Source organism: Entelurus aequoreus, linkage group LG01 (genome assembly GCF_033978785.1).
Source record: "Entelurus aequoreus isolate RoL-2023_Sb linkage group LG01, RoL_Eaeq_v1.1, whole genome shotgun sequence".
NCBI classification, from domain to species: Eukaryota; Metazoa; Chordata; class Actinopteri; order Syngnathiformes; family Syngnathidae; genus Entelurus; species Entelurus aequoreus.
In genome coordinates this window covers 19,897,905-19,920,261 of record NC_084731.1, presented here as the reverse complement: position 1 = coordinate 19,920,261, position 22,357 = coordinate 19,897,905, and the positions used below count along the sequence as shown (strand labels likewise).

The following is a 22,357-nucleotide window of genomic DNA, read 5'->3' as shown; positions in this document are numbered from 1 at the left end:
GGCTGGAAAGGGCACATGATTTTGCAATGCATTGTGGGGGCTGGGAAGCCATTGTTGCTTTAACGTCCAAGGTTTGTTGACATGGCTGATCTCAACCAACGGTATTGAAAGACAGAGCAACAAACTGGAATAAAATGGATTGTACAAAATAAAATAAATCAAGGGACTGTACCGAAACTAACTGGGCCCTGTTCTAAAGGCTCGCCACTTTAAAAAAATAAGTACAATTGATAGAATTGATCCATATGAGCACCTACAATAAATGACATTTGAGAAAGCTGCCGACCGCGTCCTGTATCTCGGTCATCAACGGAGTCAGTTTTTGTACAGGCCAAACATTTCGGAAAAGGCCCACAGACAAACCAACTTTAGGTGTGTGCAAGACCTTGGAGTTTTACATCAGAAAGAGAAGACTATTGTATTTTCAGAGGTAAGTCAACAGGACTTGTCATTTTGTGGTGTCTCCTGGAGAAATGAGCTTCAAACTAAATATATTTCAATTCTGAAATACACCGCATTAATGTGGTAAATATTTTAAGTCTGCTCAGTTATTGATCTATGAATAGGGTTGTTGGTTTTTGGCTTAATACTGTACGTTGTTCGTAACCCGCAAATAGCTTAGCTAACACTAACATCCTACTAAATGCTACGTACGCAGTGGAATGAAACAGGCTTTGATTCAAACTACCATCCATCTATTTTCTACCGCTTGTCCTGTTCGCTGGAGCCTATCTCAGCTAAATTCGGGCGGAAGGCGGGGTACACCCTGGACAAGTCCCCACCTCATCCCAGGGCCAACACAGATAGACAGACAACATTTTCACACTACCAGTGTGAAAATGCCGTGAACACACAGACATGTACTACGCGATGGCGTTAAAAATGATATTGTGTTTATTTTAGGGCTGTCAAAGACGCGATAATACGTTAACAATAAATTCCTTGAACCGCACTAATTCTTTTAACGCGCATGCATCCTGACTCCTTTTAGACACTTGGGCTTAGGGCTGGAGGATATATCGATATACTCGATATATCGCGGGTTTGTCTCTGTGCGATATAGAAAATGACTATATCGTGATATTCGAGTACCGTATTTTCCGCACCATAAGGCGCCCCGTGTTGTAAGCCGCACCTTCAATGAATGGCATATTTCAAAACTTTGTTTCCCTATTAGCCGCCCCGTGTTATTAGCCGCACCTACGCTACGCTAAAGGGAATGTCAAAAAAACAGTCAGATAGGTCAGTCAAACTTTAATAATATATTACAAACCAGCGTTCTAACAACTCTGTTCACTCCCAAAATGTAATGTGCAAATGTGCAATCACAAAAATAGTAACACTCAAAATAGTGCAGAGCAATAGCAACATCAATAACTCAACGTTGCTCATACGTTAGTGTCACACAACACACAAAATAAACATTTGAAGCTCACTTTCTGCAGTTATTACTCATCCACAAATCCCTCAAATTATTCTTCTTCGGTGTGCTTCACTTGTTTTTTGACACCATCTGTGATGTGGACGCGCATGCAGTCGTAAATCAACAGGGACGGAGCTGCGTGAAAAAAGTCACCCGGTCTCTCCGCTCATCTTTTCTTCATCCATCCATCCCTTCGAGTTAGCTTTTATGAGGACGCCGGCTGGAAAGTTCTCTTTTGGCAAGGTCTTCCTTTTGAATATCACCGTGGGTGGAAGTTTCTCGCCGTTAGCATGGTAAGCTAGAAACCACGGTGAAGGACGACTTCTCATTCCCTGTGGTGCGAATATTCACCGTACGTGTTCCCCTTGTATCCACAGTGCGGTTCACATGAATATCAAAAGTCAGTGGAACCTTGTACGCGTGTCTCTTAGTAGGAGACATTTTGTGGTCTTTACAGAGACACACAAATTAAATGAAACGTAATATCCGCGCGCTTCTTCTTCTACGGGGGCGGGTGCTCACCTTGGCGGTTGCTTACAGTAGAAGAAGAAGCGCTTCCTCTTCTATGGGGGCGGTTGCTTACCGTAGAAGAAGAAGCGCTTCCTCTTCTACGGGGAAAAAAGATGGCGGCTGTTTACCGTAGTTGCGAGACCTAAACTTTATGAAAATAAATATTAATATTTATCCATATATAAGGCGGTTATTAGCCGCGCTGTCAGCTTTTGAGAAAAATTGTGGTTTTTAGGTGCGGCTTATGGTGCGGAAAATACGGTATATGTTCTCACGCAGTTGCTTTTAGCTGCAGGCATTACACTACAGGCGTTTCCCACTCTTTCTTGTCTCTCCTTCTCACAGAGACATAAAACAAGCGCACCTTTTTACATACGTCACGTGTGCAACGTCACACGCTCCCGCGGAGCAAACAGATAGCGACATGGTAACGTTAGCTGTGATGCTAACAGTGCGGTGCGGGTGATAATACGAGAGAGAGGTGTGAATCTGGTAACAAATGCAGGAAGAATTAATTCCCAAGAAAAACAGAACGGGGTCCATCGTCTGGCGGTGGTTTGGCTTCAAGCGGGAAGATGTTGAACAATTATACGGCAAAAGCGTTGCTACAAAAAGTAGCAGCACTGCTAATGTAGCATCATTTGAAAAGTCACCCGCTTGAGAATAAGGAGTGCTTGAAACTCTGCATGTCAACATCTCCGTTCGGTGTCACACCCACAAAATGCCGAAGCAACTATTTCCACATCAACACTGTATGAAAAAAATTGTCAACAACAGAAGGAGATAACGTCCCGGGAACCTACCACATAGCGAATGAAATATACTAATTGATTTCCTATTATGCAGCTCATTTTTTTTGACAGTTATTAAAATATCTTGTGTGACATCATGCACAAAAGTGCACTTTATTTGTTTTAAACTATTGTAGTGGCGTTCTGTACAAAAAGTGCACTTTAATTTAGTGTTGTTTTGATATGTCATCTTAGTGACATCATGCACAAAAGTGCACTCATAGCTTGTTTTAAAATGTCTGACAATCTTGCACTTTCTGTTTTGGAAATGACATGAATGTTTGTGCCACTGCTTAATAACTGTATAATAAATACAGATTTGGTCAATTGACTTAGTTGTGATTTCCCGCTCTGCATGAAAGTTTAAAATGAGCATATATTAATGCAGTATGAACAAGAATGTTTTAATGTAGACACATAGAATCATCATACTGCTGTGATTATATGCATCAAGTGTTCATTCAAGGCTAAGGCAAAATATGGAGATATATATCGTGTATCGTGACATGGCCTAAAAATATCGAGATATTAATAAAAGGCCATATCGCCCAGCCCTACTTGGGCTATTCCCTAGAATTGGAAAATGAGGCTGCGTTCACTATTAACTGATGAGCCACAAGCAGGAAAATAGCGAGTGGAAATGGACAAAAATGGGTACAGATCCAGGTCCAAAGCCATGACAAGTTGTTCTGACAAAACAAAACCATATTGATCTCCTTCGGAAATTGCCGCCACTTTACGCACTTAACCCTCCTTTGGGGGATTAAGTTGATCCTTTCTATGTTGTGCAAGTGTTTGCGGCGTTTCAGCATCTTTTGACACAGACCCATCCTGAATTTTTTACTTTTACATTATTATTCCATTTACTTCATCGCAATGTTTACAAACGCATCCCTCTTCGATGGCGCCACATCCGGGCACTAACCACTTTATCCACCGGCTTCAAGCATGCATTAAACTGATTGTTCTGAAGCTACAAATCATTAAACTTGCACCTACCCATTCTATGCAAGTCATTCGGTTTTGGTTTAGTCTTCTATGCTGCTATTTTAAGCTGTAACAAGTGGTGTGCAATACATTCTGACTGGGCAGCACAGGTAGCCTACCGGTACTTCAGTTCCGTTTTGTAGTTAAGTTATAGCGTCCTCAAACATCTAAACATTTAAAATCAAGACTGAAGTTTTTGCATGTTTAAAATAAAAGTAATGTTAAAAGATTTTTTTAACACCTTGTGTTATGAGATTTTAGGATAATTTTAGACATTTTAAGGCCTTAAATTTAAACTGTTGGAATTAAGATTTTTTAAGACCCTGCGGATAACCTGTGTCAGAGACACAAACTAGAACCTTCCAAATCCAAAATGTATACAGCCTGAGCTACTGCTGCCTTAAAATGCTTGTATAGTCACACTTTTTAAAAACATTTACCTACCTGCATCGTTTTGTCACAGCCACCGACATGTGTTTTGTTGACAAACACGTTAGGAACGGTTTTCTGCCCAGTCATCTCAAGGAGCAGCTCCACGTAGTTGGTTCCATCTTCTAAAAATGTAAGGATGCAATGATATAAGTTTGGTAGATATCAATCATGTTACACAATATTTTAAAATGCTTGGTAGTATCTGAAGCATATTAAATTTAAGTTCTCCTAAAATACTACAATACCAAATTCCTCCAATGTAGAAGAACCCAGATCCAACACACTCCAAGTGATGTGTTATAAACAAGACAATAAATAAGGCTAATTAAGGTTTAAAATGTGAGGTAATATTGCACATTGTACAAACCCTGTTTCCATATGAGTTGGGAAATTGTGTTAGATGTAAATATAAACGCAATACAATCATTTGCAAATCATTTTCAACCCATATTCAGTTGAATGCACTACAAAGACAACATATTTGATGTTCAAACCGATAAACTTTTTTTTTTTGTGCAAATAATCATTAACTTTAGAATTTGATGCCAGCAACACGTGACAAAGAAGTTGGGAAAGGTGGCAATAAATACTGATAAAGTTGAGGAATGCTCATCAAACACTTATTTGGAACATCCCACAGGTGTGCAGGCTACTTGGGAACAGGTGGGTGCCATGATTGGGTATAAAAACAGCTTCCCAAAAAATGCTCAGTCTTTCACAAGAAAGGATGGGGCGAGGTACACCCCTTTGTCCACAACTGCGTGAGCAAATAGTCAAACAGTTTAAGAACAACGTTTCTCAAAGGGCAATTGCAAGAAATTTAGGGATTTCAACATCTATGGTCCATAATATCATCAAAAGGTTCAGAGAATCTGGAGACATCACTCCACGTAAGCGGCATGGCCGGAAACCAACATTGAATGACCGTGACCTTCGATCCCTCAGACGGCACTGTATCAAAAACCGACATCAATCTCTAAAGGATATCACCACATGGGCTCAGGAACACTTCAGAAAACCACTGTCACTAAATACTGTTCGTCGCTACATCTGTAAGTGCAAGTTAAAACTCTACTATGCAAAGCGAAAGCCATTTATCAACAACATCCAGAAACGCCGCCGGCTTCTCTGGGCCCGAGATCATCTAAGATGGACTCATGCAAAGTGGAAAAGTGTTCTGTGGTCTGACGAGTCCACATTTCAAATTGTCTTTGGAAATATTCGACATTGTGTCATCCGGACCAAAGGGGAAGCGAACCATCCAGACTGGTATTGACGCAAAGTTGAAAAGCCAGCATCTGTGATGGTATGGGGGTGTATTAGTGCCCAAGACATGGGTAACTTACACATCTGTGAAGGCACCATTAATGCTGAAAGGTACATACAGGTTTTAGAACATATGCTGCCATCTAAACGCCGTCTTTTTCATGGACGCCCCTGCTTATTTTAGCAAGACAATGCCAAGCCACATTCAGCACGTGTTACAACAGTGTGGTTTCGAAAAAAAAAAGAAGAGTGCGGGTACTTTCCTGGCCCGCCTGCAGTCCAGACCTGTCTCCCATCGAAAATGTGTGGCGCATTATGAAGCGTAAAATACGACAGCGGAGACCCCGGACTGTTGAACGACTGAAGCTCTACATAAAACAAGAATGGGAAAGAATTCCACTTTCAAAGCGTCAACAATTAGTTTCCTCAGTTCCCAATCGTTTATTGAGTGTTGTTAAAAGAAAAGGTGACGTAACACAGTGGTGAACATGCCCTTTCCCAACTACTTTGGCACGTGTTGCAGCCATGAAATTCTAAGTTAATAATTATTTGCAAAAAAAAAATAAAGTTTATGAGTTTGAACATCAAATATCTTGTCTTTGTAGTGCACTCAATTGAATATGGGTTGAAAAGGATTTGCATATCATTGTATTCCGTTCATATTTACATCTAACACAATTTCCCAACTCATATGGAAACGGGGTTTGTACAATGCCAATTGCTTTTACACGCTACATGCATGTAACTTAAATACCAATAGCTTTAATAATAAAATAAAAATAACCTACATAGACGGCGACTGATCAAAATTACATTTATAAAATAATAATATTGGCAGTACATGGAGCCTGTTATATTAACAGTTGTATCATGTTTACTTCAACCCCTGCCAAAAAATACTATCATTTCATCCATTCATTTTCTACCGCTTGTCCCTTATAGGGTCGCGGGGGGTGCTGGAGCCTATCCCAGCTGCACACAGGCGGAAGGCGGGGTACACCCTGGACACGTGGCCACCTCATACTAATTTCTATTAAAAAAAATAACCTCCTGATGTCATTACGTCTCACCTATTAGCAATGTAAAATTAAAGCATGACCAAAATTGTGATATCGATAAATATCAATATCGACCGATCTGAACAAGACTATCGTGATAATTTTTTCCCCCTACATCGCCAAGCTCTAATACAATGTTAGCATTTATTTTAAGCTTTTTACCCAAAAGTGGTTCAAAGGTATAAAATATTGCACTGAAAACAAGCGATAACAAAATAATTCTTAATAATACAGTACAGCAGAGTACAGGTTTGGGCACATTTTTAGCTGGAAGTGTCTATTAGAAATCTAGGACGGAAAAGCAAACTAGGACAAACAGGTTGTGTTTACCCAGCAAGTCATCTACAATGACTCAGCAGCTTTTGAACTGTTGCCAAAGGGAAGCCATGTTTCATCATAAGGAAATACTCTACCCATACTATGACTATGAACACCTGTGATAAGAGCAGTACTGCACACATGTTTATACAACACTCATACTGAGCTGATTATTTCGATTATAATTAAGAATTGATTATTACAATGAAAAAACAAGACTAAATTTGACAAAGTCTTACCTATAAGATCCAACTCCACCACATTGCAGTCTACTTTCAGCTCCTTGAACAAGTTTTTTACCTGGAAACAGACATCGGTTGAGTTTATTTGGAACATGCGTGCATACAACATGATACATCACAATTTCCAGTTTCTCTATTCAACATGTTCAAAAAGGAGTAGGAAGAAGCAGAGCTTATTTAATCCTACCCCTTTTCCTTTACATAGCAGTTGCTAAAACTTTTGTTCACTTCCTGTTCTCAATTTATTCACAATATACTCCATAAGTAAAAACATTAAAAATAATTAAATAATAATTGGTGAAGTAAGTTATATTTCATATGGTGAGATGAGTAGGATTATCTAGAAAATGAATGGATGGATGAGATAAATTCAGAATGTTTATCATGGTTCTTCTTCTTTGTACTTTAAAAACACCTTAAGTTTGAAGAGTTTCTTAAAGTGGATCATATTAGCACATTGTTTGATTTCTTTACTCAATCCATTCCATCATTTAATTCCACATACTGATATACTGAAGGTTTTAAGTGGTGTACGTGCGTACAAATGTTTTAAATTACATTTTTCTCTAAGATTATATTTATCCTAGGTGAAAACACACTTGGCGAGTATAGAATAGAATAGAATGGACTTTATTGTCATTATATTTGCATATAACGAGATTAAGGACTCCAATTTAGGTGCGATAGTGGGAACAAATATGGGATAAAAATAAATTACACAAAAAGTAATAAAGATAAAACTAAGAATTGAAATAAATACACTACTATCCAATACAAATAATAAGCAATCCTGTACAATATACAAAACAACATACAAAATACTGTACAATAGTAGATAGTTTCTTCAAATTTGGACAAGCTAACAAAACATTTTTTTAAATAAAGTATACACGAAGGTGATATTAAAACAGTTTTGTCTTCAAACGTTTAAATAAAAAATACATTGTATGTGGCGTCAACATGCCAGCAATTAGACCAAGCCCGTTCACTTCGCGGGAGAATATGTCAACTTCGACATGACTTAGAAGAATTCTCACGCTGAAATAAAATAAAATAAAAAAATAACGTACCTTCACACAAAACGGGCAGTAACTTTTGCTGAAAACCATCACTTGGTTGGCGTCAATGAGCGACTGTATTCGCGTTTTCAGCTCATTCTTCCCGGTGTCATTTTCGATGGGAGGCATTTTTTTAGCAATCTATTTCCGTCCAAGCCTGCTCCAGTGAATGGACGGCCGGTTGTTGTAGACGAAGAAAAGCGGACACGGTACAAAGTTTAAATCGGCAAATAGGTATTTCGTGAAAATAATACCGTGACAGACAACTAGACGGATGAGCACAGTTCGCCTCCGACCCCTAAAACCGCGCCTGAATGCGCCAAACCTCACTTTTACTCCTTTATCTTCAAGCCTACTGCGTAGGTTGCGCTCGATTTCTAACAGCGCTTCCGCCGTTACCCAGTCTTGATATATTGTCGTGACGACTCCGCCTGTGCGGCCAACCCCGGTGAGCAAAACCTCATAGCTTATCGTAAAACGTCACCGGGCCGTCTCGTCACATGTCATTATTATTAATTTATATTTTTTTTATTAAAAATAATTAGAACTCTATTTTAAAACGCTTTCTACCTCTAACAACCAAAAAGCTGTGAAAGTTATGATGCTTTGTTCCAAATTTGGATTATTTACGGAACTTGTGTGAGCCTATACCTTTACATTTTGTTACACATATATATTTTGCATTCTATTTTAATTACTTTACAACCCCCTGTCGCTGTTTTGTACTGTTTTTGTACAATTTCTGTACTTGTTTGATTATTATAATTTATTGTTTGTATGTAAATGTTGCATATTATAAATAAAGGCTTATAAAATGTAGCTGAGATAGGCTCCAGCGCCCCCCGCGACCCCGAAGGGAATAAGCGGCAGAATGGATGGATGGATGGAAAATAAAATAAAATGAAAAAAAAAAATATATATATATATATATATATATATATATAATTTTTTACTTTTTTTTATTGAACAACAAACATACATTTATAATTCACACAAAAGTCAAGGCACTTTCAACATAAATGAAATAAAAAAACAAAAGCAAATACCGATAGAGTACAAAATATAATAAATAATAATAAAAAATATGACAAAAAAAAAAGACAAAAAGGGTTACTCAAATCACTTTAAATCTTTTTTTTAGGGGTGGGGGGGTTCACCGTGGGTAATGTTCTTTATTGTCTTTTTTTATAATATTTATTTATTCATTTGATAAGGAAAACATAATACAGGTACTGAAAAAACAGACACCTTTTTTTTGTCCCCCAACCCCCAAAAATAAAAAATAAAAAAAATAAATGAATAAAAAAACAAATACAAAATTACAGAAAAATTTAAAAAGTTCAATAATCCAATCCAATCCACTTTATTTATATAGCACATTTAAACAACACAATGTTTCCAAAGTGCTGTACAACAATATTAAAAACAATATTCAAATATTATCCTTAGCTCCACCAATGACTGAATAAAAACAAAAATAAATACAAAAAAAAACAATATAAAACAAATATGATTAAAAATGATTTTAAAGGGTAAAACCAATTAAAATAATAATAACACCCCCGTCCTACATTCCAGTCACAGTGGGTAGCAATGTACTGCCTTCCTCTTCACCACAAGCAGATAGAGAATCACAATAACTGACTAAAAGAAGAAAAAAAAAAGTAACAACAAAAATAAAAATCACAAACTTACAGAGAAGTGTCACTGAATAAAAACAACAACAAAGAAAAAAGAGTTGAGGTAAATGAAAAGGTTCATTGTCAACAGTGAGTGTCACATTCATCCTATAGTGTCTTTAATTTAGCTAATTATGCAGCCCCATGTCAAGTCAAATTGTTGTGGTGTAGCCTTCAGATTATATTTAATTTTCTCTAAATCTAAGAAAAACATGAGGTCCTTAAGCCATAGGGAGGCCTTGGGGGCAAACTGTGATACCCACTCCAATAAAATCCTTCTACGAGCTTTTAATGATGCAACTTTCCTTAAAAGTCTGCTTAATTTTTAAAAATATAAATGTTTTTTAACAGAGATATCAATTTAAGGGCTTTTGTACTCTTAATCATTCTCCAAGATTTGATTGATAATTGTAAACCATTAAGCCAATTAGGAAATGTAGGCCTTACTTTCATAAATCGACATTTATGTAGAAAATGTTTTGCCTGGAGTATAATAAAGTTGAGAAATATTTCTATGTTACAGTCGTTTAAAAAAATACCAAATTTGATCTCTTCTATAGAGAATGGGGACATCTCCACACCCTTGTTCCTCAGCCAATCTCTGATCTCCTCCCAAAACACATGTACAGTCTCACATTCCACAGATTATTGACATCCTCTACAGCAGTGTTTTTCAAACACTGTGCCACGGCACACCAGTGTGCTGTGAGATAATCTGGTGTGCCGTGGGAGATTATGTCATTTCACATATATGGGTTAAAAATATTTTTTGCAAACCAGTAATTATAATCCGCAAATAATGTGCCGTTGTTGAGTGTTGGTGCTGTCGAGAGCGCGGCAGAGTAACTGTGTAATACTCTTCCATATCAGTAGGTGGCAGCAGGTAGCTAATTGCTTTGTGAATGTCGGGAACATGGTTTGTCGTGATCTCAATATGCAGATGACAGCGGGAGGCAGTGTGCAGGTAAAAAGGTATCTAATGCTTAAACCAAAAATAAACAAAAGACGAGTGCCGCTAAGAAAAGGCATTGAAGCTTAGGGATGGCTATGCAAAACAAAACTAAAACTGAACTGGCTGCAAAGTAAACAAAAACAGAATGCTGGACGACAGCAAAGACTTACAGCGTGTGGAGCAGCAGACGGCGTCCACAAAGTTCATCCATACATGACATGACAATCAACAACAAAATAGGAGCGCAAGACAAGAACTAAAACACTCCACACAGGAAAAAAAACAAAAAACTCCAAATAAGTCACGGCGTGATGTGACAGGTGGTGACAGTACACCTACTTTGAGACGAGCTATAGCGATGCATGCTTGGTTATGGTTTGAATTTATATCCAACAATTGCGAGAACGACTTTTTACTGTCAATATCAGCTGCTGAGTTGCATTTTTTAAAATGTTTTCTGCTAGTGGTGTGCCTCTGGATTTTTTCAATGAAAAAAATGTGCCTTGGCTCAAAAAAGGTTGAAAAATACTGCTCAACAGCTCCACAGATATAACAGCCATCGACCTCCATATTCAATTTAAGTTTCAAAAAATCCTTTGAAGTGTATATTCCAGACCTGGGCAAATTAAGGCCCGGGGGCCACATGCGGTGTGTTGTTGAACTTTTCAATCTGGCCCGCCGGACATTCCCAAATAATTTTTCAGATCTTTAAGATGGAAACTGTAGCTGCCATTATGATGTGCAGTGATGTTTTCAAATGACCATAAGTCTTGAACTATACAAAGTATTTCAATGGTTGGAATATAAAATCTAATCCATTATTATTATTATTATTATTAGTATATATGCGCTTATGGATGATATACCAGTTACTATGGTAATCTAAATAGTTACTATGGTCATCTAATTAGTTGCTATGGTAATCTGCGTCACAGCAGCTCAGACGAGGCACCAAGCAGCAGTGTGGGTGGGAAATGTTTCCACAGACGCGGAAGGAGATTTTCACAACAAAGTTCTAAAGATTAGTGATGTATCAGATATTTCAGATTGTCGTGAGTTTATTTTGTACCCTTCGCGTTCATATTTCACTGTTTGTTGCATTTTTGTTGCGTTTCACTTGATTGTAAAATATGTCGATCGAAAGGGGGTGTGATGTTTATATTTGGTCAATATTCAGTGTTTTATCGTTCATAGAAAAATTTAAAATTCCATTAAGGCGGTCTGTCATAACGTTTTTAGCATTCAATCAGACATTATTGTGAGGTTTTGTATTAGTGTTCCTAAATAGATATACCGGCCCCCAGACACATTTTTTTCTCTAAATGTGGCCCCCCGAGTCAAAATAATTGCCCAGGCCTGGTATATTCCATTAATAATTTTAAATTGTATTTCTTTAATTTTGGGAATAATTGGGTATGTAATATATCTTGTCCTTATTTTCCTTAGCTCAACTTTTGTAAACTCCTTCAGGATAATATTGTCTATGAACTGTGCCCGGAAAATATTATTTCACTAAAACTGCCCTCATTATACTTGTTGGAACATTTTTCATCACAGAAATAAACATCTTCAATTTCAAGGTTTCTCAGACAAGGGGTAGTATTTTTATTGATTGATTAATTGAAACTTTTATTAGTAGATTGCACAGTACAGTACATATTCCGTACAATTGACCACTAAATGGTAACATCCGAATCAGTTTTTCAACTTGTTTAAGTTGGGGTCCACGTTAACCAATTCATGGTTAATATCATTGGCGTTGTTAGGCCTATTTTAGGGGGTCTCAAGCCCCCCTAAATAATTTGGTGTTATATATTTTTTTTCTTTTTTTTTTCTTTTACAAATACATGCCGAAATATTCATTATAAAGTGGCCCGAATATGAGTTTAAATAATCATATAACCTGTCATTATTCACTCAGTTTCCCCTCACTTCAAAGAGTAAGGTAGAGATCCCCTTTAGTGCGTCGGTATCCAATCCATTCCACTTGTTCATATAGAAAATGCCCACTATAATATATGAATATAAAATATCCTGAGTCACGCAGTGTAATATTCTTAGGTAATACGATCTCCGATCGGTCCCTGAAGTATACACAAATGTGATTGGCCCATGTGACATGAGACTTCCTGTTTTGGAATAAGACACGAGGTATTGCTTTGGTGATCTTTTAAAACGAATTTTTTTTTAACAACAACATTGATACTTTTCATACGTAAACAATCTGCCACAACTGTCCATACAATTACTGACAGCCCAAATACCTACAGAGTTGTATTCTATATATATATGGATTTTTTATTCACTAGAATGTAACGGTTATTCCATATAGTGTTACCCCGTCTTGATATGTTGTCGTGGCGCACTCCGCCCGTGCGGCCAACCCCGGTGAGCAAAACCTCTCAGCTAAAAACGTCACCGGGCCGTCTCGTCACATGTCATTAAAGCCGCAACCCTCAAAAGAGTCGCATTAAATCTACGCCATTCTACTATCTGACGTCACTGAACGTCATAAAGCACAAAGAAGAGTGGAAAGGTTCACAAACTAAATGGTACCAACGGGCGCTGGCGGAAGACAACACAAGTCGTCGCGGGTAGTTGTTATCTAGCGCCGTTTGTTGGTAAGAATACGCAAACACAAAGTTACGTTGTGAAAACGTTTTGTATACAAATAACAATAATTATACACCGAATGACACGGCCATAGATGCACCCGTTGTATTTTTTTTCTCGAAACGAGATTTAAGATTCCTATGAAGTTTGACCAATTTGACAGTCAAAAGTCACAAAGGGATTATTGTGAATACTTCAGTTAGTATATTTTGTAGCTAACAATTGCAGTTTGTAAATTACGTTTTTTTGAGGCGAATTTGAAAGCAACACCCAACTTCATTTAGACACAATAGTTTCGAAAGAGCCGACTCTTTTGGCTCGGCTCACAAAGAAGAGCCGTCTCTTTCGGTTCTTAATGTAGTGTAGCTAACAATTGCGGTTTGTAAATTCTGGTTGTTATGAAAGCAACACCCAACTTCATTTAGACAAAATACTTTCGAAAGAGCCGACTCTTTTGGCTCGGCTCCCGAAGAAGAGTCGACTTTTTCGTTTCTTTATTTAGTGTCGTTTGTGGACACATCTTTTAGCTGCGGTTAGCAAATATGAATGGTTTATGTGCTGATGGGTTCTTTTACATTAAGTTATATTATGAGACGGCTCATTTTGTGTGTATTGTTGTGTAGAGTAAAATTGCAAACAGCTAAAATGATGTACAAAGCAAACTATAACCTGCTACCAAAGAATGTACAACAATTCTTCTCAACTAAAGAGGAGACATATAACCTTAGAGGAAAAAATAATTTTAAACATTTGTATGCACGTACAACACTTAAAACCTTTAGCATATCAGTATGTGGAATTAAATTATGGAATGGATTAAGTAAAGAAGTTAAACATAGTACTGATATGATCCAGTTTAAGAGGTTGTTCAAAATAATAGTGCTTACAAAGTACAAAGAAGAAGAATTATGAGAAATACTCTCAACCTTATTGAAAGTAAGATAGTCTTCATTTCAGTATGTTAATAATGACTGAATTAATTAATTACATATTACAAAACTGTTGTATATACTAATTCACAGATGTTAATTTATTATATTAAAAGGTCAGTAAATGATTCTATATATTTTTAAACGCTCTGAAGTGGGAAAGGGGTAGGATTAAATAAGCTTTGCTTCTTCCTATTCCTTTTCGGACATGATGTAAAGTGAAATGATATGAAATTGTGTGATGTATTATACTGTAAGTGTGTTCATGTTCGAAATAAACTAAAAGAAAGAAAAGAGTTGCACAAGAAAATCGGTTCACATTCGTATCGCGATTCTTATGAATTCCGATTCATTATTTTATTTCCAATATTATGCCCCCCATTTTTGGAACAGCCTGCCAGAAGTCATCAGGGCTGCAGAGAATGTTGCCATTATTAAAAACAAGCTCAAGACCTACCTTTTTAACTTGGCGTTTAATTAATATTAGTTTTTATCTCATAATTCCATTATATTTTTTAAGTCCTTGTTTATAATTTTTATTAACTTTTATATACCATGTCAATGTATTTAATTGTATCTATCTTTTACCTACATATTTATGTATTATTGATACTTTTGACTAATTATATTGCATCCTATTAATATGTTAATTTTATAATATTTTATATTTTAGTTATATACTGACTGACTGTTTAAATGTAAAGCACATTGTGCTACATTTTAATTGTATGAAAAGTGGATTGATAATTTTCAATAATCGATTTAATAATTTTTTTATAAGAAGAATTAATTCTTAAAAATAAGATTTTATGCCATTTCTATGTAACCAGAAGGAGCTTTTATAACCTGTAACCTGTTTTGAAAAAGTTTCATTGTATTGACTATAGCATTGCGAGAATCGTGTTGAATCAAGAAGCGATTCTCAATCGAATCGTCACCGTAGAAATTGGATCGAATCGTTAGGTGCCCAAAGATTCACACCCCTATGGTTGTGTTGGATTCAAAGTTAGAATTGCACAAAACAAATAAGCAAAAACACAGCAAACTAATTCACGCAAGCAAAAACAGAACCAAACTAATGTAAGTAAAACCAAAATTATACATGTTGGCTTTAAGGAAAGTTAGTCAGTTTGAGTGTACTGATCATGCGATAATCCCCCTTTCTAAAAGTATCGGCCCTGTATCTGAGAAGAGATTTTGCCCTCTTTACTAGCATGTGGCGTTAAAATGTAATATTAACTGTGGTAAAACTCCTAATGGTTAGTTAGTATGACCGTTTTAAATGAAAATAATCGAAAAACCGTGATCGATAACTGCACTTTGATAAACTCACGGACTGACTGGCACCATCTCGCTAGCTTAAATGCAAACATGAGAACAAGAGACATTAAGGTCTTTCCGCATTTAAAAAAAACGACACACCCCAAATCTAAACTTATATAAACACATTGCTGTCTGAGCAAGATAGCCAATTGTGCACATTGAACTTTAGAACAGAGGAATACGAGACGGAGGTGTGTTTGCGGTGCGTTCAAGCACCGCTGAACAGAGTAGGATGCCGCAACTGTCGCCAGAATACATTTCATTTCACACTTTTCATTGAAATACATCTTAAAATGCTACAGTACAAAACAATGTTGAAAACAATAAAATCTTAGCCATTAGAACAGATAAAATACTAAGACTAAAACAATAACACAAGAAACACAAACCATGCAAAATAGTGGGTTTTCTAACAATGTGTATTTATTTTAGTCATAAAAAATAACTTGGTCAAAACTTCAGTGTGAGTATAAATTCTTTTTGAGCACATAATATATTACATTCTGTTGTAGATATACAGTACCGGCCAAAAGTTTGGACACACCTTCTCCTATGCGTTTTCTTTATTTTCATGACTATTTACATTGTAGATTGTCACTGAAGGTATCAAAACTATGAACACGTGTCTATATTATGTATTTTACAATGTACTGCTTTTATATTTCCTGTATTTTATATCATTAATTTGAACTGTTTTATATTTTAATTTGTTTATCCTGTAAAGCGTCTTTGAGTACTCTGAAAAGCGCTATACCAAATAAAATGTATTATTATTATTATTATTATGTGGAGTTATGTACTTAACAAAAAAAGGTGAAATAACTGAAAACATGTTTTATATTCAAGTTTCTTCAAAATAGCCACCCTTTGCTCCGATTACTGCTTTGCACACTCTTGGCATTCTCTCCATGAGCTTCAAGCACACCTGTGAAGTGAAAACCATTACAGTTAACTCTTGAAGATCATTGAGAGAATGCCAAGAGTGTGCAAAAAAAGGGTGGCTATTTTGAAGAAACTAGAACATAGAACATGTTTTCAGTTATTTCACCTTTTTTTGTTAAGTACATAACTCCACATGTGTTCATTCATAGTTTTGATGCCTTCGGTGACAATCTACAATGTAAATAGTCATGAAAATAAAGAAAACACATTGAATGAGGAGAAGGTGTGTCCAAACATTTGGCCTGTACTGTATATAGTGTATATCTGGACATGTACATATAGATAAATAAATAAACATCCACTTCAGGGAGGGCGTGAAAACATTCTATCCACTAAAAAAATGTAGCAAGTTCAATTGAGTGTCGAAGGTGTGAGGTGTCGGAGAAAAGGGGGCTTAATAGCATCTTCAGTGTTAGCAAATAACTAATTTGACACATACAGATAAAAAAACAACATTAAATTAAGGGCGATGCATGAAAACTAGAGATGTCCGATAACATCGGCCTGCCGATATTATCGGCCGATAAATGCTTTAAAATGTACAATCGGAAATTATCGGTATCGTTTTTTTATTATCGGTATCGTTTTTTTTGTTTTTGTTTTTTAATTAAATCAACATAAAAAAACAGAAGATACACTTACAATTAGTGCACCAACCCAAAAAACCTTCCTCCCCCATTCACACTCATTCACACAAAAGGGTTGTTTCTTTCTTTTATTGATATTCTGGTTCCTACATTATATATCAATATATATCAATACAGTCTGCAAGGGATACAGTCCGTAAGCGCACATGATTGTGCGTGCTGCTGGTCCACTAATAGTACTAACCTTTAACAGTTAATTTTACTCATTTTCATTAATCACTAGTGTCTAGGTAACTGTTTTTATATTGTTTTACTTTATTTTTTATTCAAGAAAATGTTTTAATTTATTTATCTTATTTTATTTTATAAATTTTTTTAAAATGACCTTATCTTCACCTTACCTGGTTGTCCAAATTAGGCATAATAATGTGTTAATTCCACGACTGTACGGTTGATATCAGTATCTGCAATTAAAGAGTTGGACAATATCGGATATCGGCAAAAAGCCATTATCGGACATCCCTAGTGAAAACATTTCTAGTGACAGAAAATAATTGAGAACTGCTGATCTGAACAAAGTTCTGCCCTTCTTCTCAAGTAGTTGAATTGTGAAAAAGGAAAAAAAGCAAATAATGGGAGAGCCGACTTACTCTGATGCAACACAAAGCATCAGCTCTTTTAGGTATGACGCATCACTGATGCACACATGCTTTTAAAGTGTTGTAACACATTTGGACACGGAGTCCATTTTAACAACTGATCAAGACTAAACTTGAGGACGACGGTGTGTAGGAATGCACCTCCAGTTGCTCTCCGCCTGTTGCGTTAGCGCATGTGTGTCTGATTCATGACATTTGTGCCTTGTTGCTCCACCTCCGTCCTCTTTTTCGTAGAAGGCGCACTCTCTCCCAAGAGGAAGCAGACAACGAGGCTGAGCTCATATTGTGGTGAAGCGAGCACAGGAGAGGACCATGGCTGAGAATAATAAGATGGGTCCAAACCTGCAGGCCGGAGCCGGATTCCTGGCTAAAAGGGTACAGAAGTCACTGAACCGCGTGCAGGAGAAGGTGAGCGGAGGTACTGGTCGTTAAATGTCTTTGGGTCTAGTTTGGCAACCACCGATAGCTGTTAAAAGTTGCATTGTGTCAGGATCTACGCAGCAAATGTGTAGTGTCAGAACTCCGCCATTTTCAGGATTGTTTATTTTTACATTGATGTTTCAATGTTGTCATTTTCTAAGCCCGTCAAAGCATCACAGTGTTCAGTACCACGCAGCTGTGTGCATACTCACACGCCACCGCTTCCTGATTGTGGTGCACTTCCTCTGCCTTGCTGAACTCTACGCCCTTTGTTGCGGGGGACGTGTATAATGTACCTAAACATGTCTCGGTAGATTAGATTGTGCGAGAGCATATGTTATTTTGGCTGTTTCGCATTTTCCGCCAGGTGAAGGTCATTTATGTAAGAAAACACGCTGCGCCGAACAGTTTTCAATGGGACTGTTATTTATATGTCATTTTTAAAAGGAGTCACACAGTCGACCAAATTTCTTGCTAGAAACGTTAAGAGTAGGGATTCAAACAAAGTAGGGATGTTTCAATAAATACGCTGCCGATTCCGCTACCAAATACCCCTGAGTGAAATCAACCGATACTTAGGGATGTCCTATAATGGCTTTTTTACCGATATTCGATATTCCGATATTGTCCAACTCTTAATTACCGATACCGATATCAACCGATACTGATATATACAGTCGTGGAATTAACACATTATTATGCCTAATTTGGACAACCAGGTATAGTGAAGATAAGGTCCTTTTTAAAAAATAAAATAAAATAAGACAAATAAATTAAAAACAATTTCTTGAATAAAGAAGAAAGTAAAACAATATAACAACAGTAACATAGAAACTAGTAATGAATGAAAATGAGTAAAATTAACTGTTAAAGGTTAGTACTATTAGTGGACCAGCAGCACGCACAACCATGTGTGCTTACGGACTGTATCCCTTGCAGACTGTATTGATATATATTGATATATAATGTAGGAACCAGAATATTATTAACAGAAAGAAACAACCCTTTTGTGTGAATGAGTGTGAATGGGGGAGAGAGGTTTTTTGGGTTGGTGCACTAATTGTAAGTGTATCTTGTGTTTTTTACGTTGATTTAATAAAAAAATAAATAAAACATAAAAAACCGATACAGATAATAAAAAAAACACGATACCGATAATTTCCGATATTACATTTAAAGCATTTATCTCTACCGATACTGATTACATGTATTACAGTATTTTCCGGACTATAGAGCCCACTGGTATGTAAGCCACACCCGCTAAATTTTAAGAAGAGAAAAATAGTTTTTCATTTATTAAACTATAAGCCGCAGACATATACTGTACGTTGCGAAATTAGATATCTAAACTAGAGATGTCCGATAATGGCTTTTTTGCCGATATCCGATATTCCGATATTGTCTAACTCTTAATTACCGATACCGATATATACAGTTGTAAAATTAACACATTATTATGCCGCCTAATTTTGTTGTGATGCCCCGCTGGATGCATTAAACAATGTAACAAGGTTTTCCAAAATAAATCAACTCAAGTTATGGAAAAAAATGCCAACATGGCACTGCCATATTTATTATTGAAGTCACAAAGTGCATTATTTTTTTTAACATGCCTCAAAACAGCAGCTTGGAATTTGGGACATGCTCTCCCTGAAAGAGCATGAGGAGGTTGAGGTGGGCGGGGTTGGGGGGGCGGGTTGAGGTGGGGGGGTGTATATTGTAGCGTCCCGGAAGAGTTAGAGCTGCAAGGGGTTCTGGGTATTTGTTCTGTTGTGTTTATGTTGTGTTACGGTGCGGATGTTCTCCCGAAATGTGTTTGTCATTCTTGTGTGGTGTGGGTTCACAGTGTGGCGCATATTTGTAACAGTGTTAAAGTTGTTTATACGGCCATCCTCAGTGTGACCTGTATGGCTGTTGACCAAGTATGCGGTGCATTCACTTGTGTGTGTGAAAAGCCGTAGATATTATGTGATTGGGCCGGCACGCAAAGGCAGTGCCTTTAAGGTTTATTGACGCTCTGTACTTCTCCCTACGTCCGTGTACACAGCGGCGTTTTAAAAAATCATACATTTTACTTTTTGAAACCGATACCGATAATTTTAAAACCGATGCCAATAATTTCCGTTATTACATTTTTAAAGCATTTATCGGCCGATAATATCGGCAGTCCGATATTATCGGACATCGCTAATTTAAACAGAACAATTCTGTGAATGTTTATTTACATACCTTAATTGTTTCCAAACATTGCTGGTAACATGGCAGTAAAATAGCTGATCAAACAAAACAGAAGTCATCGTAATGGACCCACTAGCTGCGGAACCTAGTTTTCCAACCAGCTAAACAGACTCAATAACTCCACGGTGACATTTTGGTGACTTTGCGAAACTAAAACAATACAAAAATACAAACATGTTAGCATAGTCGCGCTAATGATAATGACTCTAGCGTCAGTACATTACGATATTATGTACAAATATGCATAACAACACTCCGAACAACCTCACACGTGGGACGATTTAGTAAGTAAAAATAGTTTTAGTTATATTGTAAAACTTAAAAACGTTGCTTGGAGTGATGAATGAAGAATCTATACAAGTAGCTACGCTATGGACGGCTAGAAGACTTAACGGCAACTGTACTTCAGCAACTTCAGCACCTGCAGTGAGTGAACTTGTCCAAAAGATGGCGCCATAGCACAAACAACAACACACTTATTCAGTGTGATTACTTTTTTTTTTAACTGTTTACGCTACCAAACACCCCTGAGTGAAATCAACCGATACCGATTACATGTATTACGGAATATTCCAGACTGTAGAGCCCACCAGTATGTAAGCCGCACCCGCTAAATTTTAAGAAGAGAAAAATAGTTTCCCATATATTAGACTTTAAGCCTCAGACATATACTGTACATTGCGAAATTAGATATTTAAACAGAACAATTCTGTAAATGTTTACTTACATACCTTAATTGTTTCCAAACGTTGCTGGTAACATGGCAGTAAAACGGCTGATCAAACAAAACAGAAGTCATCGTCATGGACCCACTCGCTGCGGAAGCTAGTTTTCCAACCAGCTAAACGGACTCAATAATCCATGGTGACATTTTGTTGACTTTGCCAAACTAAAACAATACAAAAATACAAACGTGTTAGCATAGTCGCTAATGCTAATGACGCTAGCGTCATTACATTACGATATCACGTACAAATGTGCATAAAAACACTCAAAAGACATCACACATGGGACGATTTAGTAAGTAAAAATAGTTTTAGCTATATTGTAAAACTTAAAAACGTTGCTTGGAGAAGGGCAAGGCAGCAACTGCAGTGAGTGAACTTGTCCAAAAGATGGTGCCATAGCACAAACCATAACACACTTATTCAGTGAGATTACTTTTTTTTGTAACTATTTAAATGTTGAATAAACGTTAAGAGTAGGAATGTTTCGGTAAGGGTTTTACGCTGCTGATTCCGCTACCAAACACCCCTGAGTGAAATCAGCCGATACTGATTACATGTATTACGGTATTTTCCGGACTATAGAGCCCACCGGTATGTAAGCCGCACCCACTAAATTTTAAGAAGAGAAAAATATACTACCTGTCTTTTCCTTGCCGCTCATTGCTTTAAAAATGTTTTGATAAAAGTTAAAGTGATGTAAATGTTATCTTGCATTGTTTAAAAACTACAATTAGTCTCTCTAAAGTGTTTTGTGTTCATTTTTTGGGGTTTCTGTTCGAAATGGATTATTTGGATTTACATGAGCTATGTATTAACACATTGAAAAAACACAATAGGTGCTAGCATCAGCAGTGGGTTTTTTTTTTTGTGTGTGTGAGACATACAGCAGCTTTTTAGAGGTCACGTAAAGTAAAAGATAAGAACATTGTGATGTGATAGCCTCTTGACAATGTATCCCTTATCATGACACAGGTCCTTCAAAAACTGGGCAAAACCATGGAGACCAAGGATGAACATTTTGAGCTGTGTTCGCAGAACCTGACCAAACAACAGGTAAGGGTTGTCAAAGTCATGTGTATGCAGGCCTGGCCCTAACCAACCTGGCGCCCTAGGCAAGATTTTAGGTGGCGCCCCCCCACATCGGCAGTGAAGTGTATATACTCACAAGAAACCGAATAACTTTGTCTTTGACCTTTTTTTTT

The 22,357-nt window shown here is 36.9% G+C and overlaps 2 protein-coding genes across 2 annotated transcripts in view; one reads left to right on the top strand and one right to left on the bottom strand.

Moving 5' to 3' along the window:
* The window catches only part of txnrd3 (thioredoxin reductase 3), a 32,618-nt gene extending 24,176 nt beyond the window's left edge, over positions 1 to 8,442 (bottom strand). The window contains exons 1-3 of the mRNA XM_062045380.1: positions 8,098 to 8,442; positions 7,025 to 7,085; positions 4,156 to 4,265 (exon numbers count right to left, since the gene is read on the bottom strand). Coding sequence (XP_061901364.1) covers positions 4,156 to 4,265; positions 7,025 to 7,085; positions 8,098 to 8,214 — 288 coding nt within the window. The 5' untranslated portion in view covers positions 8,215 to 8,442. The remainder of the gene's footprint in view (positions 1 to 4,155; positions 4,266 to 7,024; positions 7,086 to 8,097) is intronic.
* Positions 8,443 to 13,150: 4,708 nt separating this feature from the next.
* bin2b (bridging integrator 2b) overlaps positions 13,151 to 22,357 on the top strand; it is a 31,746-nt gene continuing 22,539 nt past the window's right edge. Inside the window, exons 1-3 of the mRNA XM_062045367.1 lie at positions 13,151 to 13,337; positions 18,004 to 18,177; positions 22,128 to 22,208. Of these exons, the coding sequence (XP_061901351.1) occupies positions 18,082 to 18,177; positions 22,128 to 22,208 (177 nt within the window). The 5' untranslated portion in view covers positions 13,151 to 13,337; positions 18,004 to 18,081. The remainder of the gene's footprint in view (positions 13,338 to 18,003; positions 18,178 to 22,127; positions 22,209 to 22,357) is intronic.